The 20,706-nt window shown below is 47.9% G+C and overlaps 1 protein-coding gene across 1 annotated transcript in view; it reads right to left on the bottom strand.

The window, feature by feature from the left end:
* The window catches only part of CDK8 (cyclin dependent kinase 8), a 168,137-nt gene that overhangs the window by 49,848 nt on the left and 97,583 nt on the right, over positions 1-20,706 (bottom strand). The window contains exon 5 of the mRNA XM_063951700.1: positions 11,051-11,108. Within this exon, the coding sequence (XP_063807770.1) occupies positions 11,051-11,108 (58 nt within the window). The remainder of the gene's footprint in view (positions 1-11,050; positions 11,109-20,706) is intronic.

Below are 20,706 nucleotides of genomic sequence, written 5' to 3'. Positions count from 1 at the left end.
TTGCTGATATAAGCCTGATGAATGCTTACGCGAATCCATATAGCCAAAGTCTGCTTGGAAGCCGGCCAGCCACTGTGGGCTGCGTCCTGCAACACGAACAGGGTGTCCAAATTCCGTAAGGTAGCTGTCCTAGTGACAGAAATGCGCAAGGCCCGTACATCCAGAGTAGAGTATTGCTAAATACCCCCCGAAAGGCCATAACTATAATCGGTTGATTTATACAAAAAGCAGACGGCACCTTCGAAAGGAAGGCCATCTGAGTACAAAATTCTGGTCTGTCCTCATGGAAACAAGGTAGGGAGGTTTGCACGACAGTTCACTCAGTTCTGACACTCGACGAGCAGACGCCAGTGCCAATGAAAGAGTGAAACCGAACGTCCACCTACAACGGTTCAAATGTGGAGGACTGACTGAAAGATAACACCAAAGTCAAAGCCCATGGTGTCGTAGGCGGAACAAAAGGAGACTGAAGTCTGAGTGTTCCCTTAGAGAGGGCAGAATTTGAGACTGTTAAGGAACCTAAATGGAGACCAGCATCTAATCCAGTTTGAAGAAAAAGCAACAATCTGTATAGTCGAAAAGGTCTGGAAGGGATTTGTTGACCGTGACACCAGGAAACATAAGAGCACCAAATGCGGCGATAATGAGCCGCCGTAACCGGTTTCCAGGCTCGTAACATGGTAGGCCTGATGAAGTCCGGAATACCCCAACTCCTTAGAATTGCGGTCTCAACAGCCACCCCGTCAAATGCAGCCGTGTTAAGTTGGGGTGTAGGAATGGATCTTGTCGTAGAAGGTCGGGCCAGAGCGGCAGGGTTGAAGATCCAACAACCAACTTCTCCGAGGACAGTCTGGAGTCACTAGAATGACCATGACTGACTTGTGTTTTAGAACGCGAGGAAGAAATGGAATGGGTGGAAATATGTACGCCAGATCGAAGTGTCAGAAAGTCGCAAGTTCATCCACTGTCGCTACTGCTGGATCTCTCGTGCTGGACACATACCTTGGTAGTTGATGACTCAACCATGACGTCATGAGATCGATTTGAGGACATCCCCACCTCTGAACGAGGCACTGGAACACCTCTGGATGTAGCTTCCACTCTCCTGGATGAATGACATGGCGACTGAGATAATCCGCCGTCCAGTTGTCTACTCCTGGAATGAACACGGCAGACAGAATCACCCGATATTTCTCTGATAAATTTAAAATCAGAGAGGCCTCCCGCATTGCCAGGTGACTGCAGGCTCCACCTGGTCTGTTGATGTAGGCAACAGTTGTTGCAATGTCTGATTGTACATGAACAGGGCGAGGCCAAAGACAGTGGGAAGCTGTTGTTAATGCATTGTAAGTTTGATTGCCCTGAGTTCGAGAACATTAATGATTTTTTATTTTTTTTAAAGAATGTGTACCTAAGGGTGATTTGAGCCCAGGTAAGGGTGCATAATGTTACCCAGCATTAGGCCACCCGCCTATTAGGGCTGTATGGCAAGTGACTTTCCTGGGTCGACCACCTTCCTTGATAGTGATAATCCAGGCCGACTGTACCCCTACCACGGAGACTCGGGTATGTAGTTAGAATAGTCTAATTCCAAAACTACGTCCCGCCTTCAGGTTGTTGATTTGGAGCCACTAAAGAAATTACAGTCTTGTCCAAGGAGATAAGTGGACCTGTCGATGCACTTGGAGGTGAGAGCCCGACCACTGAGACAGGAGACCCAGTTGAAATGGTCTGGAGTGGAAACGTCCCAATGACGTTGCTTCGAAAGCCACCACCTATTGCCCTAGATGAATACAAAAGTTTAATGATACCCATTTTGGTTTTAAGACCATCTGGACCATATGGCGGATGTCCTGTACCTTGTCCATCGGTAGGAAGATACTCTGTAAGTTCGTGTCGAGAATCAACCGCAGAAAACGAAGAGGTTGAGTCGGGATCAGCTGAGATTTGTCGAAGTTGATGATCCACCCATGACGTATTAGTCTGGTATGTCAACGATGCATATTCCAAAAGTGTCGCCGCCTCCATATTTCCATTGGTGCTATGAGCAACAAGTCGCACAGATTAGGAACAATGGTTCCCCCAAGGACCATAGATGAGCGATCATCACAGACATGACCTTGGTGAAGCTTCGGGATGCTGATAACCCGAACGGCAGAGCTTGAAGCTGATAATATTCCTGCAAAATGGCAAACCTGAGGTAGGCCTGATACAGTTCCCAGATTGTGATGCGTTTGTACGCAGCCTTTATATCCAGTGAGATCCTGTACTCCCATGGTTCTAAGTTCGCTATTACAGACTAAATGGACTCCATCTTGAAACGAACAAGTAACCTGCTGATTCACATAAGTGTTCAGCGGTGATGGTTAGGCCTGACCTAGGTGCATCGGAGTCCAACCTGTTAACAGGATAGTCTCAGCTGATTTCTTAGATTTAGTATCAGAGTACCAAGATCGGAGCCACAAAGTACGCCTTGCTGAAATAGCAAAGGCAGAAGTCTTGCTCAGTTCTTCTGCCCACTTGACAATGGCAGTATTAACCCATGCACCTATCAGTGTGGGCCTTAGTTGGGCACATGCTGCAGAGTAAATGGACTTATGGGTAGCCTCAAGCATACGATCTGAAGCGTCCTTAAGGGGAGTGGCTGCTGGTACAGGTAGGGTCGTTTGGACAGTCTAGAAAGGGACGCATCCACTGGCGGTGGAATCTCCCATTTATCAGTCATGAATGACTGAAAAGGATAGCTAGACAGAAATTCTCTCGGAATTTGGAAACGCCTGACTGGTCGTTTCCATGCCGTCGCCAGATAGTCGTGTACTTGCAGAGAAAAAGGAAAAACAACCAAAGAAGTCTATTCACCAAAAAAACGGAATTCTTTGGGTTCAGGCACAGGGTCTTCTGGAAAATGAAGGACCTTCTTTACCGCCAGAATCAATTGTTTCACACCCAGCATACCGTAGTCCGCATCATGAGTCTGTTCTTCCAAAACTTCCTCCCAGTAGCCTTTCTCCACTTCAATCTGGTGAGGTTGTTCCTCATCTGATTTGTGCAACTGAATAATTGCAGGTAGTGGACGTTTCTGCCTAAGGGAGGAAGTAGAAGGTCTGCTAGAAGACCCGATAACCGTAACGAGACTCTCCCTGGACTTAGCTAAGTCCTTAGACCAGGCCAGTTCTGACCTACTGACTTGGTGCACCAGTCCCGGAGGTACTCCAATGTGTGGAGTGGACAGAGCAAGCTCTTCTTCCATCTCCCTGTTTTTCGGCCAATTCTGCTGATAAAGCTGCCACGGATCCATACAGAACCGAAACCCAAGGTGGAGTGTTAGTGACATCATCAGACTTGTGTGGGTCCGACATAGAACACGACTCACACAAGGTAAATTACCCTGTGGATTTGAGGGAGGAATTCTAGAGTTGCACTGAGTATATGAAAAGAGCTTCTGAGAAGCTTTTGTGCTTAACCTGCTCGTCATGTTGCAGTATACACTCACAGGTAAAACAGTACATAGACACACGTGAAAAATAAGATTTTACTTACCGGTAAATCTATTTCTCGTAGTCCGTAGTGGATGCTGGGGACTCCGTAAGGACCATGGGGAATAGACGGGCTCCGCAGGAGACAGGGCACTTTAAGAAAGAATTTGGATTCTGGTGTGTTCTGGCTCCTCCCTCTATGTCTCTCCTCCAGACCTCAGTTAGAGAAACTGTGACCGGAAGAGCTGATAGTACAAGGAAAGGATTTTGGAATCCAGGGCAAGACTCATACCAGTCACACCAATCACACCGTATAACTTGTGATAAACATACCCAGTTAACAGTATGAACAACAACGGAGCATCAGATCAACCCTGATGCAACCAAACATAACCCTTATTTAAGCAATAACTATATACAAGTATTGCAGAAGAAGTCCGCACTTGGGACGGGCGCCCAGCATCCACTACGGACTACGAGAAATAGATTTACCGGTAAGTAAAATCTTATTTTCTCTAACGTCCTAGTGGATGCTGGGGACTCCGTAAGGACCATGGGGATTATACCAAAGCTCCCAAACGGGCGGGAGAGTGCGGATGACTCTGCAGCACCGAATGAGCAAACACAAGGTCCTCCTCAGCCAGGGTATCAAACTTGTAGAACTTCGCAAAAGTGTTCGAACCTGACCAAGTAGCTGCTCGGCAAAGCTGTAATGCCGAGACCCCTCGGGCAGCCGCCCAAGCAGAGCCCACCTTCCTTGTGGAATGGGCTTTTACTGATTTTGGCAGCGGCAATCCAGCCGCAGAATGAGCCTGCTGAATCGTGTTACAGATCCAGCGAGCAATAGTTTGCTTTGAAGCAGGAGCACCCAGCTTGTTGGGTGCATACAGGATAAACAGCGACTCAGTTTTCCTGACTCTAGCCGTTCTGGCTACATAAACCTTCAAAGCCCTGACCACATCTAGTAACTCGGAATCCTCCAAGTCACGAGTAGCCACAGGCACCACAATAGGTTGGTTCATATGAAAAGATGACACCACTTTTGGCAGAAATTGTGGACGGGTCCGCAATTCTGCCCTGTCCATATGGAAAACCAGATAGGGGCTTTTATGTGACAAAGCCGCTAATTCTGACACACGCCTAGCCGAAGCCAAGGCTAACAGCATGACCACCTTCCACGTGAGATATTTTAACTCCACGGTTTTTAGTGGCTCAAACCAGTGTGACTTCAGGAAACTCAACACCACGTTAAGATCCCAAGGTGCCACCGGAGGCACAAAAGGGGGCTGAATATGCAGCACTCCCTTTACAAACGTCTGAACTTCAGGCAGAGAAGCCAGTTCTTTTTGAAAGAAAATAGACAGGGCCGAAATCTGGACCTTAATGGAACCCAATTTTAGGCCCAAAGTCACTCCCGACTGTAGGAAGTGAAGGAAACGGCCCAGCTGGAATTCCTCTGTAGGGGCATTCCTGGCCTCACACCACGCAACATATTTTCGCCATATACGGTGATAATGTTTAGCCGTCACGTCCTTCCTAGCCTTTATCAGCGTAGGAATAACCTCATCCGGAATGCCTTTTTCCGCTAGGATCCGGCGTTCAACCGCCATGCCGTCAAACGCAGCCGCGGTAAGTCTTGGAACAGTCAGGGCCCCTGTTGCAACAAGTCCTGTCTTAGAGGCAGAGGCCATGGGGTCCTCTGTGAGCATTTCTTGCAGATCTGGATACCAAGTCCTTCTTGGCCAATCCGGAACAATGAGTATTGTTCTCACTCCTCTTTTTCTTATGATTCTCAGCACCTTGGGTATGAGAGGAAAAGGAGGAAATACATAAACCGACTGGAACACCCACGGTGTCACTAGTGCGTCTACAGCTATCGCCTGAGGGTCTCTGTAGCTTTTTGTTGAGGCGGGATGCCATCATGTCCACCTGTGGCAGTTCCCACCGACTTGCAATCTGCGCAAAGACTTCATGATGAAGTCCCCACTCTCCCGGGTGGAGGTCGTGCCTGCTGAGGAAGTCTGCCTCCCAGTTGTCCACTCCCGGAATGAACACTGCTGACAGTGCGCTTACGTGATTCTCCGCCCACCGAAGAATTCTGGTGGCTTCTGCCATTGCCACCCTCCTCCTTGTGCCGCCTTGGCGGTTTACATGAGCCACTGCGGTGATGTTGTCTGACTGAATCAGAACAGATTGGTCGCGAAGCAGGGTCTCCGCTTGACGTAGGGCGTTGTATATGGCCCTTAGTTCCAGGATGTTGATGTGAAGGCAAGTCTTCTGACTTGACCACAGACCTTGGAAATTTCTTCCCTGTGTGACTGCCCCCCACCCTCGGAGGCTTGCATCCGTGGTCACCAGGACCCAGTCCTGAATCCCGAATCTGCGGCCCTCGAGGAGGTGAGCACTCTGCAGCCACCACAGGAGAGACACCCTGGCCCTGGGGGATAGGGTGATCAGCCGATGCATCTGAAGATGTGATCCGGACCACTTGTCCAACAGATCCCATTGAAAGGTCCTCGCATGGAACCTGCCGAAGGGAATGGCCTCGTATGATGCCACCATCTTTCCCAGGACTCGCGTGCAGTGATGCACCGACACCTGTTTTGGTTTTAATAGGTCTCTGACCAGTGTCATGAGCTCCTGAGCCTTCTCCATCGGGAGATAAACCCTCTTCTGGTCTGTGTCCAGAATCATGCCCAGGAAGGGCAGACGAGTCGTAGGAATCAACTGCGACTTTGGAATATTCAGAATCCAGCCATGCTTTTGTAACACTTCCCGAGAGCGTGCTACGCTGATCAGCAACTGCTCTCTGGACCTCGCCTTTATGAGGAGAACGTCCAAGTATGGGATAATTGTGACCCCTTGCTTTCGCAGGAGCACCATCATTTCCGCCATTACCTTGGTAAATACTCTCGGTGCCATGGAGAGACCAAACGGCAACGTCTGGAATGGGTAATGACAATCCTGTACCACAAATCTGAGGTACGCCTGATGAGGTGGATAAATGGGGACATGAAGGTATGCATCCTTTATGTCCAGAGACACCATAAAATCCCCCCCCTTCCAGGCTTGCGATGACCGCTCTGAGCGATTCCATCTTGAACTTGAACCTTTTCAGGTATATGTTCAGGGATTTTAAATTCAATATGGGTCTTACCGAACCGTCTGGTTTCGGTACCACAAACATGGTCGAATAATAACCCTTCCCTTGTTGAAGGAGGGGAACCTTGATCACCACCTGCTGAAGATACAATTTGTGAATTGCAGCTAACACTATTTCCCTCTCTAAGGGGGAATCTGGCAGGACCGATTTGAGGTATCGGTGAGGGGGCATCTATCTTCGAATTCCAGCTTGTATCCCTGAGACACAATCTCTATTGCCCAGGGATCCACCTGGGAGTGAACCCACTTGTGGCTGAAATTTCGTAGACGCGCCCCCCACCGGGCCTAGCTCCGCCTGTGAAGCCCCAGCGTCATGCGGTGGATTTAGTGGAAGCCGGGGAGGACTTCTGTTCCTGGGAACTAGCTGCGCTGTGCAGCTTCCTTCCTCTGCCCCTGCCTCTGGCAAGAAAGGACGCACCTCGGACTTTCTTGCCTTTTTGTGATCGAAAGGACTGCATTTGGTAATACGGTGCTCTCTTAGGTTGTGAGGGAACATATGGCAAAAAATTTGACTTTCCAGCAGTAGCTGTGGAGACCAGGTCCGAGAGACCCTCCCCAAACAATTCCTCACCCTTGTAAGGTAAAACCTCCATATGCCTTTTTGAGTCGGCATCGCCTGTCCACTGCCGAGTCCACAGGACCCTTCTGGCAGAAATCGACATTGCATTTATTCTAGAGCCCAGTAGGCAAATGTCTCTTTGAGCATCTCTCATATATAGGACAGCGTCTTTTATATGCCCCAGGGTCATTAATATAGTATCCTTGTCTAAGGTATCAAGTTCCTCAGATAAGGTATCCGTCCATGCTGCTACAGCACTACACACCCAGGCCGACGCAATTGCCGGCCTTAGTAAGGTACCGGAATGTGTGTAAATGGACTTCAGGGTACCCTCTTGCTTTCTATCCGCAGCATCTTTGAGGGTGGCCGTATCCTGTGACGGCAGGGCTACCCTCTTGGATAAGCGTGTTAGAGCTTTGTCCACCCTAGGGGAGAATTCCCAGTGTAACCTGTCCGTTGGCAGGAAAGGATACGCCATAAGCATCCGTTTGGAAATCTGCAGTTTTTTATCTGGAGATTCCCAAGCCTTTTCACATAACTCATTTAGCTCATGTGAAGGGGGAAAGGTCACCTCCTGCCTTTTTTCCCCATACATATGAACCCTCTTGTCAGGGACTGGGGTTTCCTCTGTGATGTGCAACACATCCTTCATTGCTATAATCATATAACGGATGGCTTTAGCCAATTTAGGCTGTAACTTTGCATCATCGTAATCGACACTGGAGTCAGAATCCATGTCGGTATCTGTGTCAACAATTTGGGATAGTGGGCGCTTCTGAGACCCTGACGGCCTCCGCGACATAGGATCAGGCACGGGCTAAGACCCTGACTGTCCTAAGGCTTCAGCTTTATCCAACCTTTTATGCAAGGAATTAACATTATCATTTAAAACCTTCCACATATCCATCCAATCAGGTGTCGGCGCCGTCGGCGGAGACACCACATTAATTTGCTCCCGCTCTGTTTCCACATAGCCTTCCTCGTCAAACATGTCGACACAAGCGTACCGACACACCACACACACAGGGAATGCTCTTTTTGAAGACCATTCCCCCACAAGGCCCTTTGGAGAGACAGAGAGAGAGTATGCCAGCACACACCCCAGCGCTATATGTCCCAGGAATCACACAGTAACTTAGTGTTAACCCAGTAGCTGCTGTATATTATGTTTTTGCGCCTAATTTATGTGCCCCCCCTCTCTTTTTACCCTCTTCTACCGTGAATCTGCAGGGGATAGCCTGGGGAGCTTCCTCTCAGCGGAGCTGTGGAGAAAAAAATGGCGCTGGCGAGTGCTGAGGAAGAAGCCCCGCCCCCTCAGCGGCAGGCTTCTGTCCCGCGTTTCTGTACAAAATTATGGCGGGGGCTCATACATATATACAGTGCCCAACTGTATATATGTCTAACTTTTGCCAAGAGGTCCTAATTGCTGCCCAGGGCACCCCCCCCCCCTCCCTGCACCCTACAGTGACCGGAGTATGTGGGTGTAGTGTGGGAGCAATGGCGCACAGCTGCAGCGCTGTGCGCTACCTCAGTGAAGACTGGAGTCTTCTGCCACCGATTTTGAAGTCTTCTTGCTTCTTTCACCCGGTTTCTGTCTTCCGGCTCTGCGAGGGGGACGGCGGCGCGGCTCCGGGATCGGACGACAAAGGGTGAGATCCTGTGTACGATCCCTCTGGAGCTAATGGTGTCCAGTAGCCTAAGAAGCAGGACCTATCTTCAGAGAGTAGGGCTGCTTCTCTCCCCTCAGTCCCACGATGCAGGGAGTCTGTTGCCAGCAGATCTCCCTGAAAATAAAAAACCTAACAAAATACTTTCTTATAGCAAGCTCAGGAGAGCTCACTAAACAGCACCCAGCTCGTCCGGGCACAGATTCAAACTGAGGTCTGGAGGAGGGACATAGAGGGAGGAGCCAGAACACACCAGAATCCAAATTCTTTCTTAAAGTGCCCTGTCTCCTGCGGAGCCCGTCTATTCCCCATGGTCCTTACGGAGTCCCCAGCATCCACTAGGACGTTAGAGAAAGTGTTATATTACACAGAAACTAGAGACCAGAAAATTATGTGGCAATAGAAGGAGGTATCCCACAACCCACCCCGAATTCCCTGTCTCAACCAACCAGCCTACACCCCAGCGTACTCACAACCTTCAGACTGAGGGATGTTCACAGTTGGTAGGAGACTTGACACTGCAGCTTGGTAGTATGAGCTGTATTGGTCTATGCTCTCTGGACCTTGAAGGAGATTCCTTTGCAATCATTCACCTGTGCTCAGCAACCTTTGTTAAAGGATTATGTCTAGAGTTGGGCTTGAACCCAGGACTCTGCTTATTGGATCCTAGCATTAGCTTGCTGAGCCACAGCACCTATGTGAAAATGCTGTGCAGTTGTCCACCTGTGCTCCAGCCTGCTTGGTGCATGTTATAAACAGCCTCTGATTGTGTGAAGCTGCACTGCTTGGCGCCACAGGTTTAAGCTCCGCTCCCCTACCTCTAGCGAGGAATAAGTAATGGCCGCCCTTACAGTTTGAATAAATCAAACGTGAATGTACCTGGTGGCGCATATGCAGCGTTGCTCTTGACTGCCGGGACCGCCGCTTCTCAATCTGAGAAGTGCTGCTAATGAAGTTGCGCCCGGCCACCTGTAACGCGGAGCAACAGAAGCGCAGCATCGCTGAATGCTTCCGACCGCTGGGACCTCCGCTTCCCGTTGAAGTTGCGCCCGCCTGTCACGCTGAGCAGCGGAGGAGACTATGTACAAGACGCTTCCCTTGCTCTGGGGCTCCGGATGCCTTCACTGACAGACCTGGCGGCGCTGTGCGGCAGTGTTTGCAAAGGGGGAACGGTACTCACATTGGTCGGCTGACACTGGCGCAGAGCATGTCCTAGGCAGTGCAGTGGAGCCATCAGCACCCTTAGAGAGGTGCTGCTGGCTGTAGATGAAGGTATAGCAGAGGCTTTAACATAGCCCTGGTAACCTTGGCGGATATCAAAAAAATGTTCACAACCCTATCCCTGGTTTGGACACAACAGGGGCAGGTTACAGCATGGATAAACTATAAAAAAAAAAAAAAAAAAAAATTAAATAAAACATAAAATAAAAGATACCTATGAAAACGGCTGGAGCAAGCTCCAGATTGATCAACTCCCTAGGCACATTTTTCTAACTGGGGGATGATGGGTACTAGAGGGGGAGGAGCTTCTGTACACACTTTTCTAAATTAAATGTGCCACTCCCAGCAACCAAGCCTCTATTCCCCAGCGTAAACTTCCAGTGCCCCTAGTGGATGAAAGAGAAAGATAATCTAAACTATGTCTAGCATATGAAAGCTCCCAGTGTACAGGGATGGATTTGGCATTAGAGTGTCTTTAGGCACAATGGGGTATATGGAACAATGCTTGGAGATAGATAAACTAAAAACTAATCCGCACCTGTCATTTTTCAAACTCAGCATGTAACGTGGCAGTTATTAGGAGCGGATTCCTTGGTACTTTACCACTCTCCAAGCTTTGATACATATGCCCCACTGTCCCTATGACCCATAGATCTAATCTTTAATACGAGAGCTACACCACACGCAACCAAGGTAACTGTTTTTTACGGCTCACATGGAATTGCTCACAAATCTGAGCATTGGTGTTTTTTTTATACCCTATATTCGAATATCAATTCCGTTCTAAAATTCAGCTATTAGTAGCTGGGGTCAGAGATATGGTAGGGGCACAGAAAAGATTTGTGGTGAGATAACTACAGTATGTGCAGGAAAAGTCTATATTCATAAAGCCTCCTTGGCACTGCTATGCGGCTTAGCACAAAAGGTTTGCTAAACACATACATGCATAACATTTTTGTACCAACCTATTTTTACTCGTCCTCGCTCCGGACCTTCACCCATGACTAAAATATTAGCAGGTTTCTGTGTAAAAGTGGGAAAAGAAAGCATTAATCATGTAGCACTAAACTAGAAAATGAATCATACTTTCATATGCATCCAAAATAGGGCCAGGAGACCCATTTACTCTTCATCAAGGTCAGAAAAACCACAACATTTTTTTATTTTTACATACAAGTATATTGCTTTATTTTACTGTTGAATACTAAAAGGTTAACAGCCGGATTTTATGGAAAGAGTATACACCTACCACACACTTCTGTTCCAATGTCAAAATTCCATATTAACCACTTAACGGACTTTTTCTTTCTAAATACAGCTCAGAAATTGTCGGGGAGAAGGGGGGTAATGAGCGAGTTAGGTGAAGAGCATGTATCCAAAATGATTTTTATCTCTCAAAAAAAAAAAATTTTAAATCGTATTTTTAAACATCGGTCGGCACTGTCGGAAACATTGCAACTTTCATTTTAACAGCCGGGACAGCCACCAGGCACACAGGAGGGGGCTTGGGGGGGAAGGGGGGGGGGGGTTAATTTACACTTCCACAGCGGCTGCTATTGTCAGCAGCCACCTGATGGGGATCCTACTGTGCTGACCGATCAGCAGTGATCGGTAGCACAGCAAACACTGGAGGAGGGTGCGGGAAGGCAGATGGCCCTTCTGGTCCCTCTGAAGGCGGCAGCAGCGGGAAGTTTCTCTTCCCTGCAGCTGCAAACACTGTGTATCTGACTGGTCGCATCCTGTGCAACCAGATCAGATAAGACACTTGCTGGTGTGGTCGCATCTGATGCGACCATGCCAGGCAAGTGGTTTATACAATTGAAGAGGCAAGTGAATGAAGGCGTTATGGTACATTTAGACGAAACGGAGCTATTTCGGATTTAAAAGAAATTGGACCTTTTTACTCATGCTAATTTTCACTTTAGAAATTCACATGTACCGTACGCTGTAGTCACTACATATAAAATTATGCCACTATGATCCCTAGGTCAGAAAAAAAAAAAAAAATACACGGAAAAGAAGCCCACAGGTAAATTGCATTAAGACAGTGGGGTTTCTTCCACGTGCAATTTGCCTGTGGCCTTCTCTCATGTGCTTTCTTTTCTGGTTATCGTTCATGATATTGGTCTTTCCATGTGTTTTTTTTTCCATAGAACCGTTGTTTGGAGGTGGAAGGTCCTCCCACACTGGGACCCCGCTGAGAATTTAACCCTGCGCCGTGGTGTTTGGCTTTTTTACAACGAGAATTGAATTGAATAGGAGAGTGGATGAGGTTGTTATGTAACAATGTTCTGGAAAATGTGTTTTTATAATGGATAAAGGTGTTCTGACCTGTAGAGCTCCGTGCAGAAGCTGCTGTGGACCTGTGGGGAGCCTAGAATTGTGTCAGTGCACATGGATTTACAGAGCAAGACGGAGACTTTTGTGGAGGAACAGAAGTTCTAGCAGGTAGATGGTAGAAGCTGCCCAGAGAGAAGACGTTTATAGAAACAGATGGGGTAACCTGCTTTTCAGAGCAAGACTACAGAAATTAAATAGTAGGTGGAAAAAGTACATTTTAAAGGAGGTTTATTGCTGTACAAAAGGGATCAGGACAATTTCAACTCCGGAAAAAGACTTGACTTGCATAGTATTTCAACATCGGTGGTCTCTATGGGTCTTTCTTTTGCCCTTTCAATTAAATATGTAATTTCAGCAGAAAATCAAAATTTTCAGGTGCATGCTGTTAAGTAATACAAATACTCAAACCCACACAAAATTGCCAGTAAAACAAACTTTAATAATAATAATAATAATAATAATAATAAAAAAAATGAATCATACATAAGGAGAAACAGAAGTATTTTTAGATTTACTATGGAATCATTTTATAAACAGGGTCCTAAGCTGGTGGGATGCTGGACTTTCATGTGTCTTTTACACGGTTGAACTGTGCTCCCCTGAGGCTCTGGGAAAATCGGTAATGCAGCGGAGAATACAGCCACAGAAAGGAGACTGTGCGCTGGTACTCTCCGTGTCAGTGCAAACAGCATTCACTATCACCAGCTGGGACACCATGCTTCATTACTACATTGGGAGAACGGACGGGTGCATTATAATGGGGTCATTAATCCTTTCACAACTTTATAGCTGCAGTGACCAGGTCCTTTTACTAGCTACTAAATCCCAACACTGTAACAGACTGCAGACTGTTTTCTCCATTCCTCTGCTGTCTGCCAGCAGCGTTAAGAATCTCAAATCAGACAGCATGGGGGAGATACAACTGCAGGAGAGGAAGCCACGAGTACCAACGTCATGTTCCTCTGCAGTGTCTCAGTGCCTAAAATGGAAAAAGCTCATCTCACACAGTACAAAGTGACAAGTATTTATATAAAACTAAAAAGCTATTAAAAGGCAAGTAGTACAGGCACAAGCGAGCAAATGTTCTGTGCACCCTTTTAGATACGGACAAAGTGGGTTCTTCAAATGGTGAACAAAAGGAATGTGAAAATAAGGAGGGGTCATGAATCTTTGAAGCACTTAAGAGGTGCACTAATTTAGAGCTACCAAAATAACCTCAAGAAGCAGCAATGGGTGCAGGGATTGTACTTATTCTTTTAGGGATGGTATCGTGATCCCGACACCTGCTAGGTAAGTATTCCAACCCTCCTCCTCTACCCCTCTAACCCTCCCTACCTGCAGCCTGACCGTAAAGCTCTCCCACCACCTAACCCTAACCTTCCCCGCAGCACAACCCTCCACCCCCCTTAGTGTCTGACCGTCCCTCCACTCAATTAGCCTAACCCTAACCTCTCCGGACATACTTACGACTGGAATACCAACGGTCTGAATTTCAGCACGGGCACTGTGACAGATGTCGGAATCCCAGTGCCAGTCTTCTGACCAGTGCTGGGATTCTGGCGTCGCCGGCATCCTGAACAACGGTATGCTAACTGAACCCATTGTTGATTATTTTAACAGTAGAAGTTAGTTGGATCTTAATGTATACCTAGCCTTAATGAGCATGAGCAAGATGAACAAACTTAAAATAAGGACTTCAGAGAGACTGGATTAGTAATAATATACCTAACGAGATCATATATATTTGTGTTTTCAAATACGTGTAACTAAGGATGATGTTCTTACATGTTTACAGTCATGTTGGGTTTACTGTTTGATTTCTGTACTTCTGTAATCGCTTAAACATGATGTAATATATTGGCATTTTTACTCATCTCTGTAATGAAGAAAATAAATAGGAAAGACTAAATGCACTGCCAAAGCCAGTATACTAACAAGCTTTCTTTCCAGCAGATAATCAAAGCAAATCCTGGAGAACAGGGTAACAAAAAAGCATTTTGCTAGGTGCACTGCATACAAAATGCTGTTTTTTTGAACAAACAAAGAATGTTCCAGTCTGGACTATAGTGCTGTGATCTGGGCATCCAGTGAGTCTTTCAATGTCACCTGGAACGGGTCAGATTTTCAGTTAATGGGTATCTGCATTATTTGGGTTCAGTATATTTCTCTATCGTCCTAGTGGATGCTGGGGTTCCTGAAAGGACCATGGGGAATAGCGGCTCCGCAGGAGACAGGGCACAAAAAGTAAAGCTTTAGGATCAGGTGGTGTGCACTGGCTCCTCCCCCTATGACCCTCCTCCAAGCCTCAGTTAGGATACTGTGCCCGGCCGAGAAGGGTGCAATCTAGGTGGCTCTCCTAAAGAGCTGCTTAGAAAAGTTTAGTTTAGGTTTTTTATTTTACAGTGAGTCCTGCTGGCAACAGGATCACTGCAACGAGGGACTTAGGGGAGAAGAAGTGAACTCACCTGCGTGCAGGATGGATTGGCTTCTTTGGCTACTGGACATTAGCTCCAGAGGGACGATCACAGGTACAGCCTGGATGGTCACCGGAGCCTCGCCGCCGGCCCCCTTGAAGATGCTGAAACGAGAAGAGGTCCAGAATCGGCGGCAGAAGACTCCTCAGTCTTCTTAAGGTAGCGCACAGCACTGCAGCTGTGCGCCATTTCCTCTCAGCACACTTCACACGGCAGTCACAGAGGGTGCAGGGCGCTGGGAGGGGGGCGCCCTGGGAGGCAAATGAAAACCTTTTTTGGCTAAAAATACCTCACATATAGCCTCCGGGGGCTATATGGAGATATTTAACCCCTGCCAGAATCCATTAAAGAGTGGGAGACGAGCCCGTCGAAAAAGGGGCGGGGCCTATCTCCTCAGCACACAGCGCCATTTTCCCTCACAGAAAGGCTGGAGGGAAGGCTCCCAGGCTCTCCCCTGCACTGCATAAAACAGAGAGGGGGGGCACTAATTTGGCGTTAGAAATATATAAAAGATGCTATAAGGTAAAACACTTATATAAGGTTGTCCCTATATAATTATAGCGTTTTTGGTGTGTGCTGGCAAACTCTCCCTCTGTCTCTCCAAAGGGCTAGTGGGGCCTGTCCTCTATCAGAGCATTCCCTGTGTGTGTGCTGTGTGTCGGTACGTGTGTGTCGACATGTATGAGGACGATGTTGGTGAGGAGGCGGAGCAATTGCCTGTAATGGTGATGTCACTCTCTAGGGAGTCGACACCGGAATGGATGGCTTATTTAGGGAATTACGTGATAATGTCAACACGCTGCAAGGTCGGTTGACGACATGAGACGGCCGACAAACAATTAGTACCGGTCCAGACGTCTCAAAAACACCGTCAGGGGTTTTAAAACGCCCGTTTACTTTAGTCGGTCGACACAGACACAGACATGGACACTGAATCCAGTGTCGACGGTGAATAAACAAACGTATTCCTTATTAGGGCCACACGTTAAGGGCAATGAAGGAGGTGTTACATATTTCTGATACTACAAGTACCACAAAAAAGGGTATTATGTGGGATGTGAAAAAACTACCGTAGTTTTTCCTGAATCAGATAAATTAAATGAAGTGTGTGATGATGCGTGGGTTCCCCCCGATAGAAAATTATGGGCGGTATACCCTTTCCCGCCAGAAGTTAGGGCGCGTTGGGAAACACCCCTTAGGGTGGATAAGGCGCTCACACGCTTATCAAAACAAGTGGCGGTACCGTCTATAGATAGGGCCGTCCTCAAGGAGCCAGCTGACAGGAGGCTGGAAAATATCATAAAAAGTATATACACACATACTGGTGTTATACTGCGACCAGCGATCGCCTCAGCCTGGATGTGCAGAGCTGGGGTGGCTTGGTCGGATTCCCTGACTAAAAATATTGATACCCTTGACAGGGACAGTATTTTATTGACTATAGAGCATTTAAAGGATGCATTTTCTATATATGCGAGATGCACAGAGGGATATTTGCACTCTGGCATCAAGAGTAAGTGCGATGTCCATATCTGCCAGAAGATGTTTATGGACACGACAGTGGTCAGGTGATGCAGATTCCAAACGGCACAAAAGTGTATTGCCGTATAAAGGAAGAGGAGTTATTTGGGGTCGGTCCATCGGACCTGGTGGCCACGGCAACTGCTGGAAAATCCACCGTTTTTACCCTAAGTCACACATCTGCAGAAAAAGACACCGTCTTTTCAGCCTCAGTCCTTTCGTCCCTATAAGAGTCATATCTGCCCAGGGATAGAGGAAAGGGAAGAAGACTGCAGCAGGCAGCCCATTCCCAGGAACAGAAGCGTTTCACCGCTTCTGCCAAGCTCTCAGCATGACGCTGGGACCGTACAGGACCCCTGGATCCTACAAGTAGTATCCCAGGGGTACAGATTGGAATGTCGAGACGTTTCCCCTTCGCAGGCTCCTGAAGTCTGGTTTACCAAGGTCTCCCTCCGACAAGGAGGCAGTATGGGAAACAATTCACAAGCTGTATTCCCAGCAGGTGATAATCAAATTACCCCTCCTACAACAAGAAAAGGGGTATTATTCCACACTATATTGTGGTACTGAAGCCAGAAGGCTAGGTGAGACCTATTCTAAATCTAAAAAAATTTGAACACTTACAAAGGTTCAAATCAAGATGGAGTCACTCAGAGCAGTGATAACGAACCAGGAAGAAGGGGACTATATAGTGTCCCGAGACATCAGGGATGCTTACCTCCATGTCCCAAATTTGCCCTTCTCACTAAGGGTACCTCAGGTTCGTGGTACAGAACTGTCACTATCAGTTTCAGACGCTGCCGTTTGGATTGTCCACGGCACCCCGGGTCTTTACCAAGGTAATGGCCGAAATGATGATTCTTCTTCGAAGAAAAGGCGTCTTAATTATCCCTTACTTGGACGATCCCCTGATAAGGGCAAAGTCCAGGGAACAGTTGGAGGTCGGAGTAGCACTATCTCGGATACTGCTACAACAGCACGGGTGGTTTCTAAATATTCCAAAATCGCAGCTGATACCGACGACAAGTCTGCTGTGCCTAGGGATGATTCTGGACACAGTCCAGAAAAAGGTGTTTCTCCCGGAAGAGAAAGCCAGGGAGTTATCCGAGCTAGTCAGGAACCTCCTAAAATCAGTGCATCATTGCACAAGGGTCCTGGTAAAAATGGTGACTTCCTACGAAGCAATTCCATTCGGCAGATTTCACGCAAGATTTTTTCAGTGGGATCTGCTGGACAAATGGTCCGGATCGCATCTTCAGATGCATCAGCGGATAACCCTATATCCAAGGACAAGGGTGTCTCTCCTGTGGTGGTTACAGAGTGCTCATCTTATAGAGGGCCGCAGATTCGGCATTCAGGATTGGATGCTGGTGACCACGGAGGCCAGCCCGAGAGGCTGGGGAGCAGTCACACAAGGAAAAAATTTCCAGGGAGTGTGATCAAGTCTGGAGACTTTTCTCCACATAAATATACTGGAGCTAAGGGTAAATTTATAATACTCTAAGCTTAGCAAGACCTCTGCTTCAAGGTCAGCCGGTATTGATCCAGTGGGAAAAACATCACGGCAGTCGCCCACGTAAATAGACAGGGCGGCACAAGAAGCAGGAGGGCAATGGCAAAAACTGCAAGGACTTTTCGCTGGGCGGAAAATCATGTGATAGCACTGTCAGCAGTGTTTCATTCCGGGAATGGAAACTGGGAAGCAGACTTCCTCAGCAGGCACGACCTCCACCCGGCAGAGTGGAAACTTCATCGGGAAGTTTTCCACATGATTGTAAACCGTTGGGAAATACCAAAGGTGGACATGATGGCGTCCCGTCTGAACAAAAAACGGGACAGGTATTGCGCCAGGTTAAGAGACCCTCAGGCAATAGCTGTGGACGTTCTGGTAACACCGTGGATGTACCAGTCGGTGTATGTGTTCCATCCTCTGCTTCTCATACCTAAGGTACTGAGAATTATAAGACGTAGAGGAGTAAGAACTATACTCAGGGCTCGGGATTGGCCAAGAAGGACTTGGTACCCGGAAATTCAAGAGATGCTCACAGAGGACTTATGGCCTCTGCCGCTAAGAAGGGACTTGTTTCAGCAAGTACCATGTCTGTTCCAAGACTTACCGCAGCTGCGTTTTGACGGCATGGCGGTGGAACGCCGGATCCTAAGGGAAAAAGGCATTCCGGAAGAGGTCATTCCTACCCTGGTCAAAGCCAGAAAGGAGGTGACCGCACAACATTATCACCACATGTGGCAAAAATATGTTGCGTGGTGTGAGGCCAGAAAGGCCCCACGAAGAAATTTCAACTCGGTCGATTCCTGCATTTCCTGCAAACAGGAGTGTCTATGGGCCTCAAATTGGGGTCCATTAAGGTTCAAATTTCGGCCCTGTCGATTTTCTTCCAGAAAGAAGTGGCTTCAGTTCCTGAAGTCCAGAAGTCTGTCAAGGGAGTTTTGCATATACAACCCCCTTTTGTGCCTCCAGTGGCACTGTGGGATCTCAACGTAGTTCTGGGATTCCTCAAATCACATTGGTTTAAAACCAGTCAAATCTGTGGATTTGAAGCATCTCACATGAAAAGTGACCATGCTCTTGGCCCTGGCCTGGACCAGGCGAGTGTCAAATTGGTGGGTTTTTTCTCAAAAAAGCCCATATCTGTTTGTCCATTTGGACAGGGCAGAGCTGCGGACTCGTCCCCAGTTCTCTCCCTAAGGTGGTGTCAGTGTTTCACCTGAACCAGCTTATTTTGGTGCCTTGCGCCTACTAGGGACTTGGAGGACTCCAGGTTGCTAGATGTTGTCAGGGCCCTGTAAATATAGGTTCCAGGACGGCTGGAGTCAGGAAAACTGACTTGCTGTTATCCTGTATGCACCCAACAAACTGGGTGCTCTTGCTTCTAAGCAAACTATTGCTAGTTGGATGTGTAATACAATTCAGCTTGCACATTCTGTGGCAGGCCTGCCACAGCCAAAATATGTAAATGCCCATTCCTCAAGGAAGGTGGGCTCATCTTGGGCGGCTGCCCGAGGGGTCTCGGCTTTACAACTTTGCCGAGCGGCTATTTAGTCAGGGGCAAACACGTTGGTAAAATCCTACAAATTTGATACCCTGGCTAAGGAGGACCTGGAGTTCTCTCATTCGGTGCTGCAGAGTCATCCGCACTCTCCCGCCCGTTTGGGAGCTTTGGTATTATCCCCATGGTCCTTTCAGGAACCCCAGCATCCACTAGGACGATAGAGAAAATAAGAATTTACTTACCGATAATTCTATTTCTCGGAGTCCGTAGTGGATGCTGGGCGCCCATCCCAAGTGCGGATTATCTGCAATACTTGTACATAGTTACAAAAATCGGGTTATTATTGTTGTGAGCCATCTTTTCAGAGGCTCCGCTGTTATCATACTGTTAACTGGGTTCAGATCACAGGTTGTACAGTGTGATTGGTGTGGCTGGTATGAGTCTTACCTGGGATTCAAAATCCTTCCTTATTGTGTACGCTCGTCCGGGCACAGTATCCTAACTGAGGCTTGGAGGAGGGTCATAGGGGGAGGAGCCAGTGCACACCACCTGATCCTAAAGCTTTACTTTTTGTGCCCTGTCTCCTGCGGAGCCGCTATTCCCCATGGTCCTTTCAGGAACCCCAGCATCCACTACGGACTCCGAGAAATAGAATTATCGGTAAGTAAATTCTTATTTTTGTCAACATCCATCACATTGACACTAGGGAAGCCAATCCAGGGCCATTTTTTTCAATCCCGGGTATCGGGATTGAAAAATGGCCAATACCGGGATTCCCGGGATAGGCTTTTAGTTATGTTGCCGCCCACTCGCCCCGCACACATAACTCACCATATACCGGGGGCGGGCGGGTAGGGAACATCCTCTGATCGCTACTGGCGGCTCCCAGCAGCGGCTGACAGCGCATGGTGACCTCTCACGCTGCGCTGGGGAGCTGTAACAAGAAAGCCGGGCAGTGTCTGAGCGTCCTGTGGATGCTCAACGCTGATCCCTCAATCCCCGGGATTGGAGCTTTCAATCACGGGATTGAATCCCGGACATTTTTGGCCCTAAATCCCGGGATCCCGCCGATCCCGTGATTGGCCACCATAATTGACACTGATGAAGTGTCAACAAAACAGTCCTGGAATGACTTACTGTCCCTCATAGCAGGGCCCTGGCAGCTTCTTCTGCGTCTGGGTGTCGATGACGACATCTGGCTTTCATCAAGCGGTTAAGCCCCTAACCTTAAGGCTGGGTACACACCAGGGCAAAATATCTCGCAATTGGCAACGT

This window comes from Pseudophryne corroboree, chromosome 2 (genome assembly GCF_028390025.1).
Source record: "Pseudophryne corroboree isolate aPseCor3 chromosome 2, aPseCor3.hap2, whole genome shotgun sequence".
In the NCBI taxonomy this organism is placed as follows: domain Eukaryota; kingdom Metazoa; phylum Chordata; class Amphibia; order Anura; family Myobatrachidae; genus Pseudophryne; species Pseudophryne corroboree.
Note: the sequence above shows the minus strand (reverse complement) of the source record. Positions and strands in the feature narration are given on the sequence as shown.